The sequence below is a fragment of the Leptopilina boulardi genome, unplaced genomic scaffold (genome assembly GCF_019393585.1).
Source record: "Leptopilina boulardi isolate dan_hultmark-lab unplaced genomic scaffold, ZJU_Lbou_2.1 LbouV2_392, whole genome shotgun sequence".
NCBI classification, from domain to species: domain Eukaryota; kingdom Metazoa; phylum Arthropoda; class Insecta; order Hymenoptera; family Figitidae; genus Leptopilina; species Leptopilina boulardi.
The window spans coordinates 2,984,760-3,005,801 of NW_026137965.1; the positions used below are offsets into that span (position 1 = coordinate 2,984,760).

The 21,042-nt window shown below is 25.1% G+C and overlaps 1 protein-coding gene across 1 annotated transcript; it reads left to right on the forward strand.

Annotated features, from left to right (window-relative positions):
- Positions 1-282: 282 nt before the first annotated feature.
- On the forward strand, positions 283-20,783 carry LOC127288643 (probable LIM domain-containing serine/threonine-protein kinase DDB_G0287001). Its single transcript, XM_051316237.1, has 6 exons — positions 283-855; positions 1,272-2,751; positions 13,627-13,748; positions 17,513-18,059; positions 18,122-18,646; positions 19,895-20,783. The coding sequence occupies exons 2-6, from the start codon at positions 1,618-1,620 to the stop codon at positions 20,420-20,422; spliced, it is 2,856 nt and encodes a 951-aa protein (XP_051172194.1). The 5' UTR covers positions 283-855; positions 1,272-1,617; the 3' UTR covers positions 20,423-20,783.
- Positions 20,784-21,042: the final 259 nt, after the last annotated feature.

Sequence of the window (21,042 nt, forward strand, 5' to 3'; positions counted from 1 at the left end):
ATTTTACGCATCGAAAACTTTCAATTAAAAAGTAAAATAGTAATTTCACTAACCGTGTTCTCTTTATAACCAAAAAAAAAAGTAATAATCAAGAAATTTAATTTTTTTTGTATTAAGTTGAAAATTTTCTATCACGTATTAATTTACTTTATTTTAAATCAATTTTTCATTGATTTTCAATTTAAATAAATAAACAAACTTTTGATTCGAGTAGTGGTGGGGGGTGAGATTAGTTTGGGGTATTGCGGCAAGAGGGCGCAACGATAAGAAGAGCTTATTCATTGCTGTAATGGCCGCCGTCTGGCGTTGTCGGTGAATTGTCTATCGTCTTTATAGAATTAAATAAAAGTGGGAGATACCGCTTTATCACTTTACGTAAATCCAGTTCTATTCAACATTTACCGAAAGTGGAAAGTGTCCGCTAGTTGTGTATTAAAAAATCTTACGGTGTTTATAACGAAAAATAAATTCCGACTTTAAACTTCGTTGTAATTCATCGGAACAGAAGTTCATTTATTTCTGTTTATCTCAATTCACAGTGACTGTTGTGTAAACTCCAGTGAAAAAAAAAAAGTTTAAAATTTTTCGTTTTTAAATCATCTCTGCTGTGCTTTATAATTTATATATATAAAAAAAAAATGTGTATACAAAAATATTCAATGTTACCAGTTCGTTATTGAAATTTCTATAGTAATATTAGTTTCGATTTTTGGATGGTAAACAAAAGTGACAGGAGAAGAGAGAGAGATTTCTTTTTACTATTATCGTATCTAATTTTTTGGATGTGCTTCAAAAACGTCAATTAAATAGAAATCTTCATTGGATTAAGTAAATGACAAGTGTTTCCTTTAACAGGTCAGTAAATTTTTTATTCAAGGTCAGGAAAATCTTATTAGGAATTAACGTTTCATTTTTAGAGACTATTTTTAAACAACAGTGTTTCGAGAATAATTTCCGATTCCATAATTTTCAGTGATATCATTTTAAAAATTTGTAATTAGAAGAATTTGACATAATAAAATTGATTTATTAAATAATAATAATTATTATTTTTTATATTATTGTATTTTTGTTTACACATAACATTGTTTAATTTATAAATGCGTAGTATAAAAATATAGATATTTTGTTTATCTTTGAACACTAAGGTGTGTCTTATAATTTCTTATCTCGCGATTTAAAGTTAGAATATCACTTTTTAATTGTTAACCTGAAAATTGTTAAAAAAAAGTTTGTTTATATTTCAAAACTCCTTGTTATTTTTTTTACAGAGTTTCAAGAAGATTTTTAATAATCTAAAAATATGAAGATTCAAGATGTGCCAAATTTAGTGTCAAATTCCTGATAATTTTTTTCCCTTAATAATAATAATGAAATCAAGAATAGATTAGCCAAAGAACAATAATAAATATCTTCCAAAAGTCTAAAAGAGTGCACTTAGAATGATACTCATTCCAAGGATCTCACTGCCAAAACTTTCACCAATTTCCGAACAAAACTTAGAAAATCATCATTTAATAATAAAAATCAGATCAAATAATCGACGAATTGTGTGATTATTATTATTAATTTTTTTTTTTTTTTTTTTTTTTTTTTTTTTTTCGGGGAAAATTGAGCATGTTTGGTAAAGTGCCTCCATCGAATACACCAGGTCCACCCATTGTTGTATCATCAAAAAAATTGGGTAAATCATCTGAGGACGGACCTGCAATTGACATTGATGACAACAAGTCATCCTGGAAATTAAAAAATCCAGAGACAATTATTAAGGATTTATCGTGTGATATTCAGCCTTCCAATAATTTATCAGAAATTTCAAGATTCTATAAAACAGAAACAATGTGTTTAAAAAATTCTCCAGCGTGTGCCAACGCAAAAACTCCCTCCAAAGAGTCGAGAAAAAATTTATCTAATCCAAAACTTGGCTCCTCATTAAATATTGTTCACAGATGTTCCTCAAATCCAAATTGTCCTAGTGTATCAAACAATGGTGCTTCCAAATCGTCCAAAACTTCCTCTTTCTCAAATTTGGCATGCCTAAATCATAATAATGAAACGGTATCCAAAATTGTCAGAAAGTCATCGATGCCAAACCGTGAATACTCCGATGATGATGATGATGATGATGATGATGAGGATATATTGAGAATTAGCGATAATCAATTAGTTAATAGAGATCAATCAAGAATTGTTCCACCTCCAGTTGCCAAGTCAACACCCAATAATAGATCTTCCGAAATTGATTCGCCTGATGGTCTTCTAAATATCGAAAACATTCAACAAGTATCTCGTGATCTTTCCACAATATTATCACCAGTTATACGCTCTGATGTTAATACAACAGAATCACGACGTAATAAAATAAAATCAACACTTCCAAATAATAGTAGTAGTAGTAGTATTTGTTCGGGAAAAATTGATTTCACAACATTGACATCATCGAAAATGTCCGATATTGATAATAGAAAAAATTGTACGAATTTTACACGTGAATTACCAACTGAATTACAATCAAGTCCAAGAAGTTATAAGGATCGTGAAAAATGTCGCGATCCATGGCGACCAACCGAAATGGAAGGAACAATAACAAATTTAAATATTTATTCAGCTGATGCATCACAGGAATCTGGAACTAAAAGAAGAACTGGAGCATCATGTCAAGCATTGAGGCATGCTGTTGCATCTTTAAATCGTCTCGATGATTTCTACATGGAGAAAATTGGCTCTGGATTCTTCTCTGAAGTATTTAAGGTAATTTTTTAAAATTGAGTTTTTTTTCGATTTAACATTAAAAAAAAACCTGTTAAGTCATTTTTTTTTTTAATTGGAATTTCAAAGTGGAAAAATCTTATCTCGCGATTACAGGTTAATATTGTCATATGAGAGATAAGATAACAATGAATTGCTTTTTCGATATTAATTCGTTTTTGTTAATCGGATTTTTATTTTTTCATAAAGTAGTTTAAAGGGATTTAAATTTGAATTGCAAATGATTTCTTTTTTTTTTGTGAATCTTCGATTTTGCAATTTTTAATTCATTGAAAGAAGTTTTCTATTGCCCAATTTTTTGAAACCTTTGGGAAAAAAAAATCCAAGTTCTTTAAAATGGCGCCATGTCTTATTGCAACATGCGAATACTCGCTATATTCAAACTCTCTGTCACAAGTTCGTTACGTAAATCACATTCTTCCGAGTCGTTGAATCTCGTTACACACCTGATTCAAAAAAATGACCTTTGTGAAATTTTTTTTTTTTTCAGAGTCAAATTTTGTTTGATCTTCTAATCTGACAATTTAGACAATGAGATAAAAAAGAATTAAATCCATAATCTGTTTACGAGTTTTTATTATATAAAAAGGGAATAAATTATATTTTTTTTTCTCGGAATTTTTTAAATTTGCTTTTATTTAAAAAAAAAATAGAAAACAATTGAGGTCGTAAAAGCTTCCTTTCGTAAATGATTATTGATACTTATAAAACCAAATTTTACGATTTATTTAATAGATCAATTTTACATTTGAAAAATTATAATGAGAATAATAATTTTTATATTTAAAGGCAAATAGAGCACAAATTGTGTGTTTTTTAACATTGTTTACTTATACATTAATTTCAAACAAATTAATATTTTATTAGATTTGGCCTTGATCGTTTTTGTCAAGATTGTTGATGTCAGGAAAGATTCTTCGATAAAGTTTTTTTTTTTATTTTTTGCTCAGGTCTTTTAATCTTCTTCCTGTAAAAAAAAAAAAAAGAATATTACCTTGATCTTTACTGTTCTTTTCCTGTTTGTCAATTGGTTTAACGATTTAATTAATTTTCACTAATTTGAACATTTGAAGAATTAAGATTGATTGAGAAAAAGGAATCATTTTTCTTTTTCAGGCAGAAAAAAAATTAATTCATTAAAAAATCAATTTTTTTTTTCGATACACTTGACGTGTGTTAATCCTTGACGGATATATCAATCTGTAAAGCAATTGGATGACACCAGGAGCCTTGACAAACTTTATCAACCAAGGGACATAATTAGGTCAACAAGAAATTAAATTTTGCAGCGAAAGTAGCAATTTCGAAATTTCAATATTTTTCGTATTTTCGAAATTTTTAAGAATCTTTTAGTATTTTTTTTTTATTACTTTTCAAAAAAAAAATTTTTTAATAATAAATAAAAAATAATTTTTGTAGGAAATAATTTGAAATATTTGAAAAATATTTAAAAATATTAAAAATTAAATTAAAATGTAATAAAAATAAAAGTAAAATCAATAAAGTTCAATTGAGAAATTTGATTTAATTAAAAATTATAGTTGAGAGAGTTAATTTATTCTTTAAATGAATGACTTTATAAATAAATATTATACGATTGATTGTTTTGAACGTCAATGAACTTATAATTGAACGACCTTATACTAAAATTGGATATGACCGAAATTCTTTATTCCTTATAAGTGGTGTTGCGATCTTTCTTCTCTCTGCTTTCGATTATGTATTTCTTATGTCTGCCTATTTTTAATAAACTAAAGGTCAATTTAAAATTGACCTTTTTTTTCTCACCATTCTGTAACATTTTTCCTATATATTTCGATTATCTCTAATTTATCAATATTAAAATATTTCTTTTTCTATTAAAATTTAATTTTGTAATTTTACAATAATTCCGAAAAGGTTTTATTGTTTGAGATCAATGATCGTTGATGTCTTATTGTCAAACAAAATAATTTGCTGATTGCAAAGGTGGGGTCGCCGGTCTCAAAGGTCGTGAATTCTTGGCACGAATTTCATTTAACAAGTGCCAAAATTTCGTTTAGCGAGATATTAGTCAATTTCCAAAGCGAATTGAGTTAACTTTCAACAATCAAAAAAAAAAAAAAATTATGACCTTTATTTTTTATGTTTTTATTTTTGAAATTTAAAATCAAATTTTTTAATTATTTTCTCGATTGATAAAGGAAAATATTTTGGAAAAATTGTATTTTATTTTCGAAATTTAAAATCAAATTTTTAATTTATTTTCTCTGATAAAAGAAAATATTTTTAAAAAATTGTTTTCTTTTAATTGTAAATTTAAGTTTAAAACAATGATTCTAGGTCCATGTCTACTAGGCTGAGAATTTTTTTTTTCGCAAAGTGGAATTGCACTTAACGGATAATACGTTGATACGTTACTTTTCAAGAACTTGAGTCCAGTTTAAATGTTTTACTGTTTATTCGTATATATAAAACACATAATTCTTGGGAAAAATCCCTCTTGGCAAAACTATTAAATTAACGGATTATTAAAACATGGGACAAATTAAAACGAATTAATTTTTGTAAGAATTTATTTTTTTAAGACATAATTTTTTATTATTATAATAATTGTCTCTGTTTTTTTTTTGTAGATGAAATCATTTCATTTTGATTTCGCCAATTTAGGAAGTAAAGGTTGAGAAAGAATCATATATATATATATATATGAACGTTCGTGAACTTCGTCGTCGTGGATGGAATTAAGAAATGCATTCGTCTGACCTTGAATAGGCCTTGAAAGTTGGATTTTTATGTGGCACGCAACTGAATATAAATTACATGTTCGCGTCTCCTAAATCGATCGTTTGTCATCACACAAATTTGTGATAGAAAAAGAGAGAGAGAGAGATACAGAAATAATAATACAAAATTTGAAAAAAAAGAATTCGTTTGATTATGGAAATGAAAATATTTCTTTTTTTTTTTTTGAGAGAGAAAAAAGACACGAGGTGTTATGCCATTTCTTGCTTTCCTGAGGTGTAGAACGAGCTGTCGTACCCACGCGATCTATTTTCGAGGCGCCTTTGGCCTCCCACTTATCATTTTATCTCTCTTTTCTTTCTGTCTTCCTCTCATTTTCCCTCTCTCTCTTTCTTTTTTCCAAATACACCCACGACGATGCGCTCAATTTCAAATCTCTTTTTTTTTCCTCTCTTGATTAAATTTTTTCAAATGACAGCAAAAACAATTTTTTTTACCTGAAAATAGATGTACTCGTTTCTGTACGAAAAAAAATTCTTTTTACTTTATGATGATCTCTTCAAGAGACTAAATTTGAATCTTTCCACTAATGCATTTTGGCATCATGTTCGCCTTAAAAAATAAAAATTGATTTTTGTTTATTTAAAATATTTTTAAAAATATCTCTCTGGAATTCAAAAAGGAATTTTTATGAATTTGGAAAATATTTTTTAATATTTCGAAAAGAAATTTTAAACTAATTTTTTTTATTAATTTAATTAATTAGAAAAATTTCTTAAAGGCAATCATGATTTCTTATATCGAATTATGTTCCTATTGAAGCATAACATTTTTTTTTTTCTGTACACATAAAAGCCTTTTCTGTGTCTCCTTTTTTTTCAAACGCGAAAGCGAGAATCGAATATCGATGATAGATAGCTTGTTCGCTGGACAATGAACTTTTGTCTGGCCAAACTCAATATGTTTATAAATGGAATGAAACGTTACTTGTCGTTATTTACCTGAAATTCTCGTTAAAAAAAAAAAAAAGATTTCAAAATTCTACGATACTAGAAAGTTCAAATATATATTTAAATTTGAACCATATAAAAAAAGGCTTTCTATTTTTAACAAAAATATTTAAGTTTTTTAAATTTAGAGAATTTTTTCTTAAAAACAAATTTTTTATTTATTTTTTTCTATTTTTTTTTATTTTTTTTTTACTATTTTTTTACTATTTTTTTTACTATTTTTTTAATATATCAATTGATTAAACATTAATTTGAAACTAAATTATAGTTTTTATCTTGGTTGTAAATATTTCTTCTAAATGTTACAGGGAAAATTTACTTTTTACTTGATTTAAAGAGCAAACTTTTAGAAACCGGTTTTTTAACTTAAATATTTCTTTCACATTTTGTTAATTAGTGAACACTTGTTTAAAAAAAAAATGTTGGCAATCGTAAATTTCAGAGGCAATTGATTCTATACTCTCTAATATAAATATATATTTTTTTTTGGGAAAAAAACTGGAAAAACAAATATAACTTATTTATAAACACCTTTGAAAGTTAATGAAATGAACAAGTGAACTTTTGTTTGCATTTACATTTAAAATATATACTTCCGCTAAAAAGTCAGGCACGAAGACTCACACGATTAAAATACTTTCTCATGGCCAGATATATAACTATATATATATTTTTATTTTCTCGTGAACACCATGAGTGATGAGAAAGTAAAAATATTACCCATTTATCGATATATAAACTGAATGTAATGTAAAAATTTGTAATGCTCGAAATTATTTTGAAATAGAAATTTCGGAAACTTTTTATTTTTTTTTGTAACAAAATATAAAGTCATTTAAAATAATTTGCAATAGTGATAAATAATAATAACGATTTATTATTTGATTTGTAATAATTACCAAAAAAATTAGCAATTAAAATCTTTTTTTACTGCCATAATAAATCGTTAAAATATATATTAGGAAAAAATCTTTCACATAACATAAAATCGGAATAATTTTTTGAAATTTTTATCAATAAAGAATGAAAGAGAATTTTTACGAAAGTTTTTATTACTCGTGAACTATTTTTTCGATTGAATTTTTATTATAAAAATTAAAAATTTCGAATTCTTGTTTTTCTTTTAATTTCTAAAACAAATTATTTTTGTATTCATTTTTTTTTCTAAGTTCTAAAACAAATTTTTTGAATTTTGATTCAGTAATTCAAAAATTTCTTAATTAATATTCTGGAATGTTAATTTTTTCCCCCTTGTTTTGAAAATTGATAAATTGTGGAAATTTAGGTGGATGGAAACGAATTTTTTTTTTTTTTGCATGAATTTCTTAATTGCATGCAAAAATGTAAATTCGAATGAAGAGTGTATTAATGATGTTTCATTGTTTTTTTAGGAAATGTGTAGAGGAAAAATAGAAAAACCACGGATAGTAAAAAATGTTTAATTTAAAAAAAAAAAATAGAAAAAAAAACGATATATGACGGAAGCAATTTGTTGATGGAAATTGAAAGAATGATAAACATTTGAAGTCAGTCGCTGAAGACGTAACTTAAGACGTTGTTGATGTTGTAGTAGTGTGGGCGACCATTGGAAACGACCTTGCCTGTGACTCAAGAGTGCGGCTCTCGGCATTTCCTTCTACAATAAAAATGTTGGAAGCAGACGAGAAAGCCGGTCACGCTGTGATGGCCATGGAGTCCGTATACATACTCTCTAATGAACCTCTTACGCTCATTCGCTCATTTTCGTTATTCTGACGATTCATTAGGTTCTCTCTCGGTCATCTCATTTTTTTTTATCCTCGCTAACCAGCTGTCAACCCAGAAAAATGTTCTTTACCTTCTTTTTCATTTTTTTTTGTACATTTCAAAATGCGAATTTTTCACATTAGAATTACAAAAAAATAATTCAATTTTCGTTTTGAAAGATAAGAGAATTTTTTCGATACTTTCCCTTTTGATCTACCTACAATTTATCTTTAATTATATTTCTATTGAGTAATTCGAATCCCTCTAAGTTGCTGCTGTGAAGCTCAATAGTTCCAAATGATTTCAAATTTTTTTCTTTCAAACTAGTTTTTCAAATGGATAAATTATTACAATTATTTTTTTATGGAAACGATTTTTTTTTTTTAAATAATTAATAAGGAAAACAAACAATTATTTTCGTTACGTGGTAAATTTCGAATTATGAAGTGAAGAGATATTCCGCGTGCGGTTTAAACTTCCGGTCGAGAAACAACATATCGCCTTCTATATTATACCTTCGGAAATCTGTTTAGAAATCTTTAAGAAAGCGCGAACCATTGTGCCGCATCTATCGCGTACGATGAAAATGGCTTCCTGTAGTTCTTGAAGCACAATTGCATGCAGATCTCGACATGTTGTATTTATATATATATACGTTTTATTTACGATCCTATATATATATGATCATAGTTCGCATTTTCTAAGTGCAAGACTGTTAACCGAAGTAAATCGTCAAAGATTCCAAGGTTATCGATTTGAGGAAAAAACAATATTCCAGGATATGTGATTACAATTTTAAATTAGGAGAAATAAATTTTTTTACTAAAGAGAAAGAGGGAATAATTATGGAACACATGATTATCGCATAAAAATCATTAATTAGAATTTTTATTTTAAAGTATATTTTATTAGAAATAATGATTTTTTTTTAGAATTTTCAATTTTCGAATTAAAAATTAACAGATTTTTTATTTTATACGAAGTTTTAGTTGACAAAATTTTGAGTTACCGAATTTTTGTTTAGCAGTAAATTTACAGATTTTACAGTAATTTTCTTTACTAATTTTCATTTACTCTTTTTTTTTTTTATTTAAAAGAATTTTAATTTAACAAAATTCTCATTTAATCGAATTTTTAAATGATATAGTAATTCCAATTCACTGAATTTTAATTTGTACGAATTTTTAAGACACCGAATTTTTATTTGTCCAAAATTACAAAAATCGACAGAAAGATTTCGTTGCAATTTTAAAAATTTGAACGATTAGAAATTATATCAAGAAATCTTTCTGTCAATTTTTTGTTCGAACACTTTTTTTGTAATTTCGGACAAATAAAAATTCGGCGTCTTAAAAATTGTATTAATTAAAAATTCCTACAAATAAAAATTTGATGAATTGGAATTTCTGCCATTTAAAAATTTGAATTACAAAAATATTCGAGAATTCTGTTGAATTAAAATTCTATTAATTAAAAATTCCTACAAATAAAAAATTCGGTGAATTCGAATTTCTGCCATTTAAAAATTCATGTAAATTAAATTAACTATAAAATAAAAATTCTGTTAAACTAAAATTCGGTAGCTAAAAATTTTGTTATGTAAAAATTCGTATTAAAAAAAAAAATTCTGTCAAATACTAATTTAAAAAATGAAAATTTGTCTAAAAAATAAATATTTCTAATAAAATTCTCTAAAATAAAAATTCTAATTAATAACTATTATGGGATAATAATGCGCCCCATGTTAATAATAATAATAATAATAATAATAATCTTCTGCAATTTTTCTTCAAAAATATTCTGACAAAAATAAGATTATTTGCAAGGAAATTAAATTATCGCGGTAAAATGTGAACATTTGTAAATTTGATAAATATTTTCTTTGGCTAAACGTGTTTTTAACTACGTGTTAGTTATAACCGAACTTGTTATTATCAACATTTAATCGTGCAATAATTGAAAAAGTAAAAGTAGAAATTACTATTCGTTTTCCTCATCATTAATTAATAATAATTTAAATCGCATTTTACATCGATTATTTAATAGACTTCATAAAATTGACTTTTAAATTAAAAAAAAAATTAATTTTTTTTTAAATATATAATAAATTTAATATTGATGAATTTAGTTTGAATAAATTTGGTATTTAAAAAATTTGCAAATTGAAATATCAAAAAAAAAAAAAAATTCAAAAATAAACAATGTTTCTTAAAATCGCTTAATATTTGCGATTAAATTGCGAAATTTTCTTTGCTTAAATTTTTGATGATATTTTTGGCTCACAATTTTGACAGAAGAAATCTATTTATGTGACATTATTATTTATCATTATTATTACTATTATTTAGCAACAATATTACTTAAGATTACTAATTTATTAATATTAGTTATATGTATAAAAACATAGAAGTAATAGTAAATTATTATTTTTTTTTTTTAGAAATTCTAGTTTTTGCAATACCTTTTCCTAAAATTGGAAAATATAGAAATTCTTTAATTTCATATTATATTCGATATTAATATTGAATATATTAATATTTAATATTGCAAAAAAAAAAAAAAATTGCATAAATTTGTAATTCACAAATTTAATGAATATTTTCAAGAATTGCGTTACAAGAGTGTTTTGCAAAGTTCTTTCTTTTATAATATATTTAAATAACGTTCTCTTCAATTTGTATTCTGATTTCTTTTATTGGCAAAAATCTATAATAACTGTTATTAATTTATTATTTGAAAGTTGAAGGATTATTTCCTAAGTTTCAGAAATTATTCGCTGTTTATAAATTGTGTCACACACACACACAGGTGTAGATTTTTGACAACTCGACAACAATTTCCTCATTCCTATGTGTTAAATTCTGTAATTTGATTCTTGTCGTTTTGCTTTTTTGTTGCAACAAACATCAAAAATTATTTCTTCAATGAATTTCAACACTGAAATAAAATGTCGACATTTGACAATTAAATTCTTGGTATTCGAAATTTTTGTGCTTTTTTTCACTGTGTTTACAAATTATTTACATTTATTTCACAAAATTATTTACATTTTTACAGAAAGAAATTGTTTCTTTATTTCTCGCTAACATGCGAAGTGAAAGTATAGGGGCGATGTGTGAAAAAAAAATTGATCAAAATTTCTCGCGTGTAAATTACGATTTTTTTCAGTAAAGAATAAAAAGAATATCAGTTCGTTTTTTTTAACTCTTGTATAAATATTTCAAAATACATACATGATTTCTATATTCTGACTTAAATTCTTGAATAAATAAATCCCGCGTCATTAATCAAGTCTTGGCTTCTTTGCTCGTAGACTAATTTTGGAAAAGTCGTTTTATTTAATATAATTTTCTGTGTGGGGAATTATAAATTTAATCTAATGAACGAGATGATGATTATTATTTTTATGAGTGTTATCGTTTAATTTGATAAAAAAAAAAAAAAAAAAAAATTGTTTCCAGAAATTATTCGTTTATTTTGCAGAAAAATTCTATATTATCTTTCTGTTTTTCCGTTTGTAGCTTCTGGAAAAATAAGGAAAAAATTCGAGACAAAAAAAAAGAATACTTTTGAAATTGAATCGTCGATAGGAAAAATGTGAATTATTTTCAGAAATCTTTTTTTTATTCGAAGAATCAATTTTTCAAAAAATTAATTTTTTTTTAAATATTCAGATGTTTTTATTTCTTCTTGAAAGATATTTTAGAAACAAGTTCTCTAATTGGCTAATATTTTTGTGACAATTGCTAATTTGTACCTGTGATAATGAAAGGGTTTTTGAAAAGCGAAAAAAAATTGAGAATCGAAAACTCTTGCCCTTGTTTTCAATTTCATGATTTCCGAGTATGATTCATCAGGTCATATAGATTAACCACGTGCTCATTGCTAAAATAAATCCACATTCTTGATCTAAGGAAACAATTAACCTGTTTTTTTTTTCAAAGAAAAGCAATCTTAAATACACATTCTCGACCTTATTTTGTAATTTTAATTCGATTGGAGATAATAATTATTTTCAATTATTACGATACTTTATTATTTTAAGATTAAAGTTCTCTTCTTTATTTATTTAATATTTTTAATTATAGTATTTAATTTTTTTTATTATAGTATTTTATTTAATTTATTTATTATAGTAATTTTATTTTATTTATTATAGTATTTAATTTTTTGATTATAGAATTTTATTTTATTTTCGCAATTTATCTTTTTTCAGGTAACGATAAATAAAGCAAAAAGAGGATGAAGAAGTGATATGGCGCTTCTTTTTTTTTTTAATAATCGAAAGAGAAAAAAAAACAAGCTCAAAGAATTCCACGAGAGAGTTGTTGGGTCCTCGTTTTACGAAACGAGATGATTTGCAATGGTTCTGTATTCGTCATCTTTTGGCTGAAAGCCCAACTTTAACCCCGTTAAACCAAAAGGAAGCTTCGGCCAAAATCTCGACTTTCATCGCTCGAGATTTCGATATTTTGTAGGGAAAAAAAAAAAAAAAAATTTCCTTACAAACTGTCTTTTAGCGACAGTTTACATTTATATTTTCCTTCTTCTTTCTCTTCCTCTCTCTTTCGATTATTATACCTCATGAATTTGCGGTTGCTTCTTCACTATTTTTGCTGAAAGCAAATTACGTTCCAACTCTTGAGTTTTTATCGTATTTCATCATTTCCGCTTATGAAATTAAATATTTCTAAAATACTCGATTTACTAATTTTTTTTTTTTTTTTTTCTAATAAGAATTATTTTTTTTTCGATTTTTAATTTAAATAGAATCCTTGGTTTAATAAGTGTCTTGTTCATGAGAACGACTTTGAATTCTCACGTATAAGTTTCTGAACAAATCACGTTTTCAGATTCGTATCTTGTTTAAAGCAGTAGCAAGAATGTCTTGCTATTCAACAATGTCTTATTATCCGTGAAAATCAGCAACATTCTAGAGCGACCGACTTTTATAGAGACATAATAGTTATTAACATCTTTCTCTTTCTATATAGATTAATTGAAATCTCAATTATTAGAGGATAATAAAAATAAGATCATTATTTAGTAAATTATTTTTCTCTTATTTTTGAAATAAAACAAAATTTCGATTTTTAAAATTGCAAAAAAATAGTTTTTTTTTTTTTAAATTCGAAAGTGAAATTCGATTAATAATATTCGTTATTAATTGTATATTTTAGAAACTTTTGATAAAGTAAAAAGTTGAATTTCTTGAAACACCACTTAACAATTAATCGACCTCGTATTTTAACCATTAGTAGATAAATATACTTATGTGCAGTCGAGCAATAATTGAGAACCGCAATTTAGCCGCATAGTAAACTATAGCGAGTGAATTAGCATTTTCTCAAGAATCATGTATTTCCTTGTTTTTCAGGTCACCCACAAAGTAACTAGTCAGGTGATGGTCCTGAAAATGAACCAACTTCCGGCCAACAGACCTAACATGCTCAAGGAGGTCCAGCTGATGAATAAACTCAGTCACCCAAATATTCTAAGGTATCAAAATTTAATCACAAAATTATAAATACAAAAAAAATATCAAAAAAATACAAAATTTATATAATTAAATTCACACGTACTTGAATATTTAATTTAGTATTATATATTTTGTATTAAAACATTATTCTATAGAAAATTAATAATTTTTAATTAAATATGATTTATTTTGTTTATTATGTTTTTTAGTCAAATAATATTTAACTAGTGTTCGTGCAATATCTTTGATTCTGCATATATGATAATTAAATTCATAAAAACAATTAACCGTTCTACTTACTGAGAATATGATGAGCGAGCATTTTTTTTCCTTCCTATAAAAAAAAAACGTGACGATTATAAAAAGGCAGATTTTTTTTTTACGCGATTTCAAAATCTTAAAATGTCAACTGCATTTCTCCAATTTTTTTTTTTCTCTAATTAAAGCCTGACATTTTTGGTCCTGAAATATCAATATAAAATCTTGAAATACACGTTTCTAATTTATTACACACACAAGAATTAAACTGAAAATAAATTTTTATTAATTATTAATTCTGTTTTTAATTTTTTTTTTTAATTATCTTTGAAAAAACAAATTTTTTTCTTATTAATTTCAATTCCTTGAAGATTATAAAATTATAAAATAATATATATATTAATAAAATGCTTGGTCTGTCCTTCTGTCCTAACTTGAAGTTGGCCTTTTCTGATTTCACGTGTTTTTTTTAATAGTAATCTTATGACGTGTCAAATTTTGACAATTCTTTTTCCCATTTTTGCCAAAGTTGTATAATTGTGTTTCCAAATTTCGGAATAAGTTTCTTTAAAATTCCAAATTCGAAAATTCAATTCACAAAACTGAAGTACACAACGTTTACGAACGAAATTGTTTTTAAAGTTGTATATTGATTCAAAAATTGTATACAAATACAAAAAATTTATGATGAGAAAAAAGATGCGCGAGGAAATTTCGTACAAGATAGTAATTTGAAAAAAAATTATTTTTAAGGTATCAGGGGCCAACGAATACCTATTAAATATTAATTATAAAAACACAGGCCTCGAATCAACTTAAAGACACAATAAGTCGTTTTAGTCAATTTATATTCCAAAAAAAGTGGATTTGTTTTTTATTTTAACAAAAATATTTTACAGATTTTTAAATAAAAATTTTTTTTTAATAATAATCCTTTTCGGAGGGTTAAAGTTGAAATTTTTAGAAATAATTAAATTTCAAAAGATATTGTTAATTTTAAAACAATTATTAAATTTTACAGAACTAAAAATAATTTATCAAAAAATTTTTGGAAAACATTTTTTAAATTTAATTGAATTTTCAAAGATTTAAAATTGAGATTTTTGAAATTAATTGAAACTTTAAGTGATTTGTAATTAAAATTTTAGATGATTTTACTAAAAATTTATTAGAAAATGAGGACAAAATACAATAATTTGAAAATCATTTTTAATTGAAAAATGGTTTCAGATAGTTGAAATTTCAAAGAATATTATTAAAACAGTTAAAAATAATTGAATTTCCTTAGAGTTATAATTGAAATTGTTAAATTTCAAAAAAAAAAAATTTTCGATGAAAAATTTTAGAAATAATTAAATTTTAGATGCTTTTAAATTCAAATTATTGAAAATTCAATTAATTTTGAATTCAAATTTTTGAGAATAATTAAATTTTATTTGATTTTAAATTGAAAATTTTTGGGAAATAATTGAATTTTAATTAAAATTTTGAAAATAATTGAATATTAGTTGATTTTAAAACCACAATTTTAAGAAAATAATTGAATTTCAGTTTATTTTGAATTGAATACTTGGAAAACAATTGAATTTTAGTTGATTTTGAATTGAAATTTATGAAACTAATAAAATTGAAATTGAAAATTTTTAAAACAATTGAATTTATTTGATTTAGGATTGAAAATTTTTAAAGTAATTCAGTTGAAATTTGGAAAATAATTGAATTGTAGTTTATTGTGAATTGAAATTTTTGAAAATAATTGAATTTTAGTTGAATTTGAATTGAAAATAATTGAATTTTAATTTATTTTGAACTGAAAATTTTGAAAATAATTGATTTTCAATTGACATTTTGGAAAATAATTGAATATTTGTTAATTTTGGATTTAAATTTTAGAAAATAATTGAATTTTATTTTATTTTAAATTGAAAACTTGGTAAATAATTAAATTATAATTGAAAATTTTGGATAATTATTGGATTTTGAATTAAAATTTCGGGTAATAATTGAATTTTAGTTTATTTTGAATTAAAATTTTTAAAAAATAATTCAATTTTATTGTGATATATTTTTTTTTAATTATAAACAATTGTTAAATTTCATAAAAATTTTAATTAAAAAATAATTTTGATATAATTGAATTTGTGATGTATTTCATTAAAATTATTAAAAATAATTAATTTAGTGAAGAATCATTTTAGTTCAAAATTTGTTAAATAATTGAATTGAAGAAGATCTGAAGAAGATCTGGATTTTATACTAAAAAAAATGTATTTTATTTACATTTTTTTTCAAATGTAAAAAGAATTTCGCATTTTACTAAAATAAGTCGATAAAAGTGGTATTTTTGAAAAAAGTCGGAAAAAGTCGTATAATCCGAGACCTGTAAACATATAATTTTCATTATTATCATTTAATATGTAATAATATTCTAATAAATTAAATTATTATTGATAATATTAATCTTTAATTTCTTTATAACAAACAATTAAATAACCAATTTGGCGCGCTTGCGCGCGTTTAATTTTGCTAATTATAATTATAAAATTATAAAATTTCCTTGGATTATAAAATTGAAAGGGATATTTTCTAGAAAAACATTCGGTGAAATGAAGCGATAAATAAATATATAGGTAAATCGTTCTCAATTGACAATTTTTTTTTGACAAAATAAATTTATCGATTTTCTCATTACGATTAAATTCAATTTTCAATGAATTTTTGTTTGAGACGACAAAAACGTTTACTAATTGGATTTCTCATTCTCTCGAGGCCATATGTACTTTTAAGCTCTCCTTATCGTGAAAAAAAAAGAAAAAGAATTTACAGCACACTTCTCGCAAATATTTGTAAAGCATCGGTGTAGGTCTCTCTCTCTCTCTCTCTCTCTCTCTCGACATCAACGATATGAGGATTATAATTCACCCGCTTTCAAACTAGACGGTATTATTTTTATAAAAAGTTCACTGCGCTCCTCGTTCTCATTTCTGAAGAGAGCTTCATGTAAAAATTCACTCTCATGCGTGAACAGCACTTTGCTTTCCTTCGAGCTCTCTGTTATTTACATTCTTAAATTTCACTTTAAAAAAAAAAAAATAAGAAATAATTCTCACGATTATTGGTTTTAATTTATAAAGAAATTCTTAATTCTATTTCAGAAGTTTGAAGATTCGAAAGTTTGTTTCTATTTTACGTTTCTCTGTAAAAAAAAATTTGGCATTTTTAAAATTGACAAATATGAAATTTGTTCAAAATTTATATTGTACAGATTTTTAAATTAATTTTTTTTTTATTGAATTGCAAAAGATTTTAAATTTGAAATAAATTTTCTACAAATTTAAATTGCTGTAGTTTTTTCTTTTTAAATTAGGATAACAATTCAATTTTACAGTTTTTATTTGAAACTTTTTTAACTAATTGAATTTTTAAAGAAATATTAGGAATTATTAAAAATAATTGAAAAGAAAAAGAAAGTACCATAACGCTAAATTAAAAGAAAATAATATAATTAAATTTTTTTATTCAACAGATTTATGGGAGTTTGCGTCCACGAGGGTCAATTGCACGCCCTTACAGAATACATTAATGGAGGAAGTTTAGAGCAGCTGATAATGTCAAAACAAATACGATTGCCACATTTAATAAGAATGAATTTGGCACGCGATGTAGCGCGAGGGATGTCCTATTTACATAGTCGAGGAATTTTTCATCGTGATTTAACATCGAAAAATGTTCTTATAAAAAAAGATGAAAATTCCGGTGATATGAGTGCTGTTGTTGGGGATTTTGGTTTAGCAGCTAAAATTCCCGATCCAAATTCTGGCTATCGATTGAGCACTGTTGGCAGTCCATATTGGATGTCACCAGAATGTCTCAAGGGTCAATGGTACGATCATCGTTCCGATATATTTTCATTTGGAATTGTTGTCTGTGAATTAATCGGTCGAGTGCCCGCTGATCCTGATGTTTTACCACGCTCGGATAATTTTGGTCTCGATTATTTAGCAGTCGCTGAAATTTGTGCAGCTGCCGATCCACCACCTGCCTTTTTACAACTAGCCTTCCATTGTTGCACGGTAAATATATATTGACAATTTAAAAATTTTTTTTTCCACTAATATTGATTTTTTTTTTGCAGTATGAACCAAAATCACGACCAACATTTCCGGAGATTGTATCGACACTGGATAATTTAGTTGCAAATTACGAGGAGGAGAGTAAGGGAAATAAAACTGATTCTGGTTTAATGTCAAGTGTTGAGGAAATTGTACGTGAGGGACGATCAATGAAAAGAAGAGCGGTGAGATTAAGAAGTCATTCGGCGGATGCTAGGGGTTGTGATAATGCAACGCCTTCCGATAAGGCGAGATGTCATTTAACGAGAAGAGTCGCTGAACTTGCGAGTAGAAGAGATCCACATTATAGACCAATGACTGCAAATCCATTTCATGCATTGGGTGGTGTTAAGAAAATACTTGGTGATTTATTTTCAAGTTGTTTGGAGCTACCTAGTTTGGAGGATGTACGACCAAGTTGTACCGATGGTGTCAATTCTTCTAAATTTAAACCCGCTCAAAATGACAGCATTGCAAAAATTCTCGAGAGAAAGAAACCAAGCTCCGAGCCGAGTAGTCCAACAGCTAGAAAAAAATGGGAAAAAAAGGTAATTAAATTTATAATATTCTTTGAAAAATTCAATTATCTGAAAGTATTTTTCAAATTAAAAACTTTTAAAATTAAATTTTTATCTATAATTTCTAATATTATTCAGCAACAGAAATTACCAAAAAAAAATTTTAATCAAAAATCACCTGAAGTTCAATTATTTTCAAAAATCTGAATTTGTAAATCTTTGAAAATTCAATTATTTTTAAAAACGGTTATCTAAAATTATTTCAAATTTTGAAAAATTTAATTATAGTCTGATATTTAGTAAAAATTCTTTGAAATTTAATTATTTAAAAAATCTGAATTGTAAATCTTTGAAAATTCAATTATTTTTAAAAACTGTTATCTAAAATAATTTATCAAATAATTTATTAAATAATTTTAGATATTATTTTTTAAAAATAATTGAATTTTCAAAAATTTACAATTCAGATTTTTTAAATTAATCCAATTTAAATTGACTTTTAATTGAAATTTTTGATTATTTCTGTTAAATTTTTATCTATAATTTTTAATATTATTCAGCAACAGAAATTACCAAAAAAAATTTAATGAAAAATCACCTGAAGTTCAATTATTTTATTTATTTATTAGTAATTACAGACAAAAATTAAATTAAAAAATTTTTAATTGCAAAATGCTTGTATATAATTGAATTTTTAAAGAAATAATTAAAATTTTGAAAAATAATTGAATTTTGGAAGAGTTACAGTTGAAATTAAATTATTTTTAAAAAATTTCAACTAAGTTTTCCAAAATTCAATTATTTTTAATAATTCTAATATTTCTTTAAAAATTCAATTAGTTAAAAAAGTTTCAAATAAAAACTGTAAAATTGAATTGTTATCCGAATTAAAAAGAAAAAACTACAGAAATTTAAATTTGTAGAAAATTTATTTCAAATTTAAAATCTTCTGCAATTAAATAAAAAAAAAATTAATTTAAAAATCTGTACAATATCAATTTTGAACAAATTTCAAATTTGTCAATTTTAAAAATGCCAAATTTTTTTTTACTTAATTACTTAATTAAAAATTTGAAAATTTACGTCTTCAATTCGAAATAAATATTCTTGATATTTTTTTTTAAATTTATTAAAATCTGGAAAAGAATTTTTAACATGGAAAAGTCCTGGAATTTTATTTGAAAAAGGTGCTAGACACCCTGAATATTAGAATAAAAATTAGAATAAATAAAATAATAAATTGAATTTGAAATAAAAATGAATTGTTTCTGTTTTTAGGTTGCTACAAAAGTCGGCGCTGCTTGTCTATTTGCACATCCACTATTCAGAGATGGATGGGAACCAAGACGACGTGGAAGTTGTGAATCAGGTTTTTGGAGTTGCGTTGGCGAAGATTTAAGTCCAGAGCCACCAAATCGACGACATGCATCAACATTAAGTAGTTCAGCAGCAAGTAGTTTATTTCTTCTCGATGATCATAGAACAAGTTCAATTTACACTGATTCCTCGGAGGATATTGCAAGTTTAGGTGGTGGTGATTCATGTTGGGAGGATAGATTAAGTGGTATTGGATCGACAAGTAAAACAATATCAAAAATTGTCGAATATTTCGAGAGAAAACAATCGACTGGAGGTAGTTTAAAATTAAGTGATCATGGATTCGATGTGGGTCCTAATCGAATGGCTTTATTGCGAGCGAGCTTAGAGGGATCAATGCCTTTTTGCAATATTTCGGCGGCTCAACGACTTGTTGTTTGTGAAGGCGCTGTTAGAAGTAAATTGCCTCTTTTTGATAAAAAATTATGAAACAGATTTTTCGATGCTTTGTAATTTTTTTTTTTTTTTTTTTTTAAACAGTAATATAGCCAATTGATCATTACAGTAATTGATTACAACTAGTGATAAATTTAAAAAAAAATCGATACTAGTGTAAAAAATTACTGTTAGTTGATAAAAATTTTATTCATTACCAAAAAAAAAAAAAAAAAATGAGCCTGTTACGCATAAAAGGAAAGTAAAAAAAAAATGCTCATAAATTTAATTGACTGTGATGTTACTTTTTTACGACTCAAACGTATTTCTTGAATTAAATTCCAAATGTGAATTTATTTATTAACAATGGGGATATATAGAACTTTTATGCGCAACATGCAAGTGATCTGCAGCATTTTTCTTTTATTTATTAAAATTCTAATTTAATTTATCTTCTTTTTTTTTGAATTTTTCAATAAGTTATCTGCAGATTTGCAAAATGTGTGCTACTTTTTCTTTATTTCGAGTTGATTCGCCGTAATATTGTAAATGCATTGAATTAGATAGATTCATTCTATTAGGAAATAATGAATTCTCAATTTGCTTTCCGTTAGATCCTACCTCGATTTTAATAACGTTTTAGTTTTACACTTTAGCGTCAAAACAGTGTCAAA

Excerpts from the sequence above, each read along its gene's own strand:
- LOC127288643 (XM_051316237.1), top strand. The coding sequence starts at position 1,618 with ATGTTTGGTAAAGTGCCTCCATCGAATACACCAGGTCCACCCATTGTT. Across the intron at positions 2,752-13,626 it reads TCTTCTCTGAAGTATTTAAG|GTCACCCACAAAGTAACTAG; the intron begins GTAATTTTTTAA and ends CTTGTTTTTCAG. Across the intron at positions 18,647-19,894 it reads GAAAAAAATGGGAAAAAAAG|GTTGCTACAAAAGTCGGCGC; the intron begins GTAATTAAATTT and ends TTCTGTTTTTAG.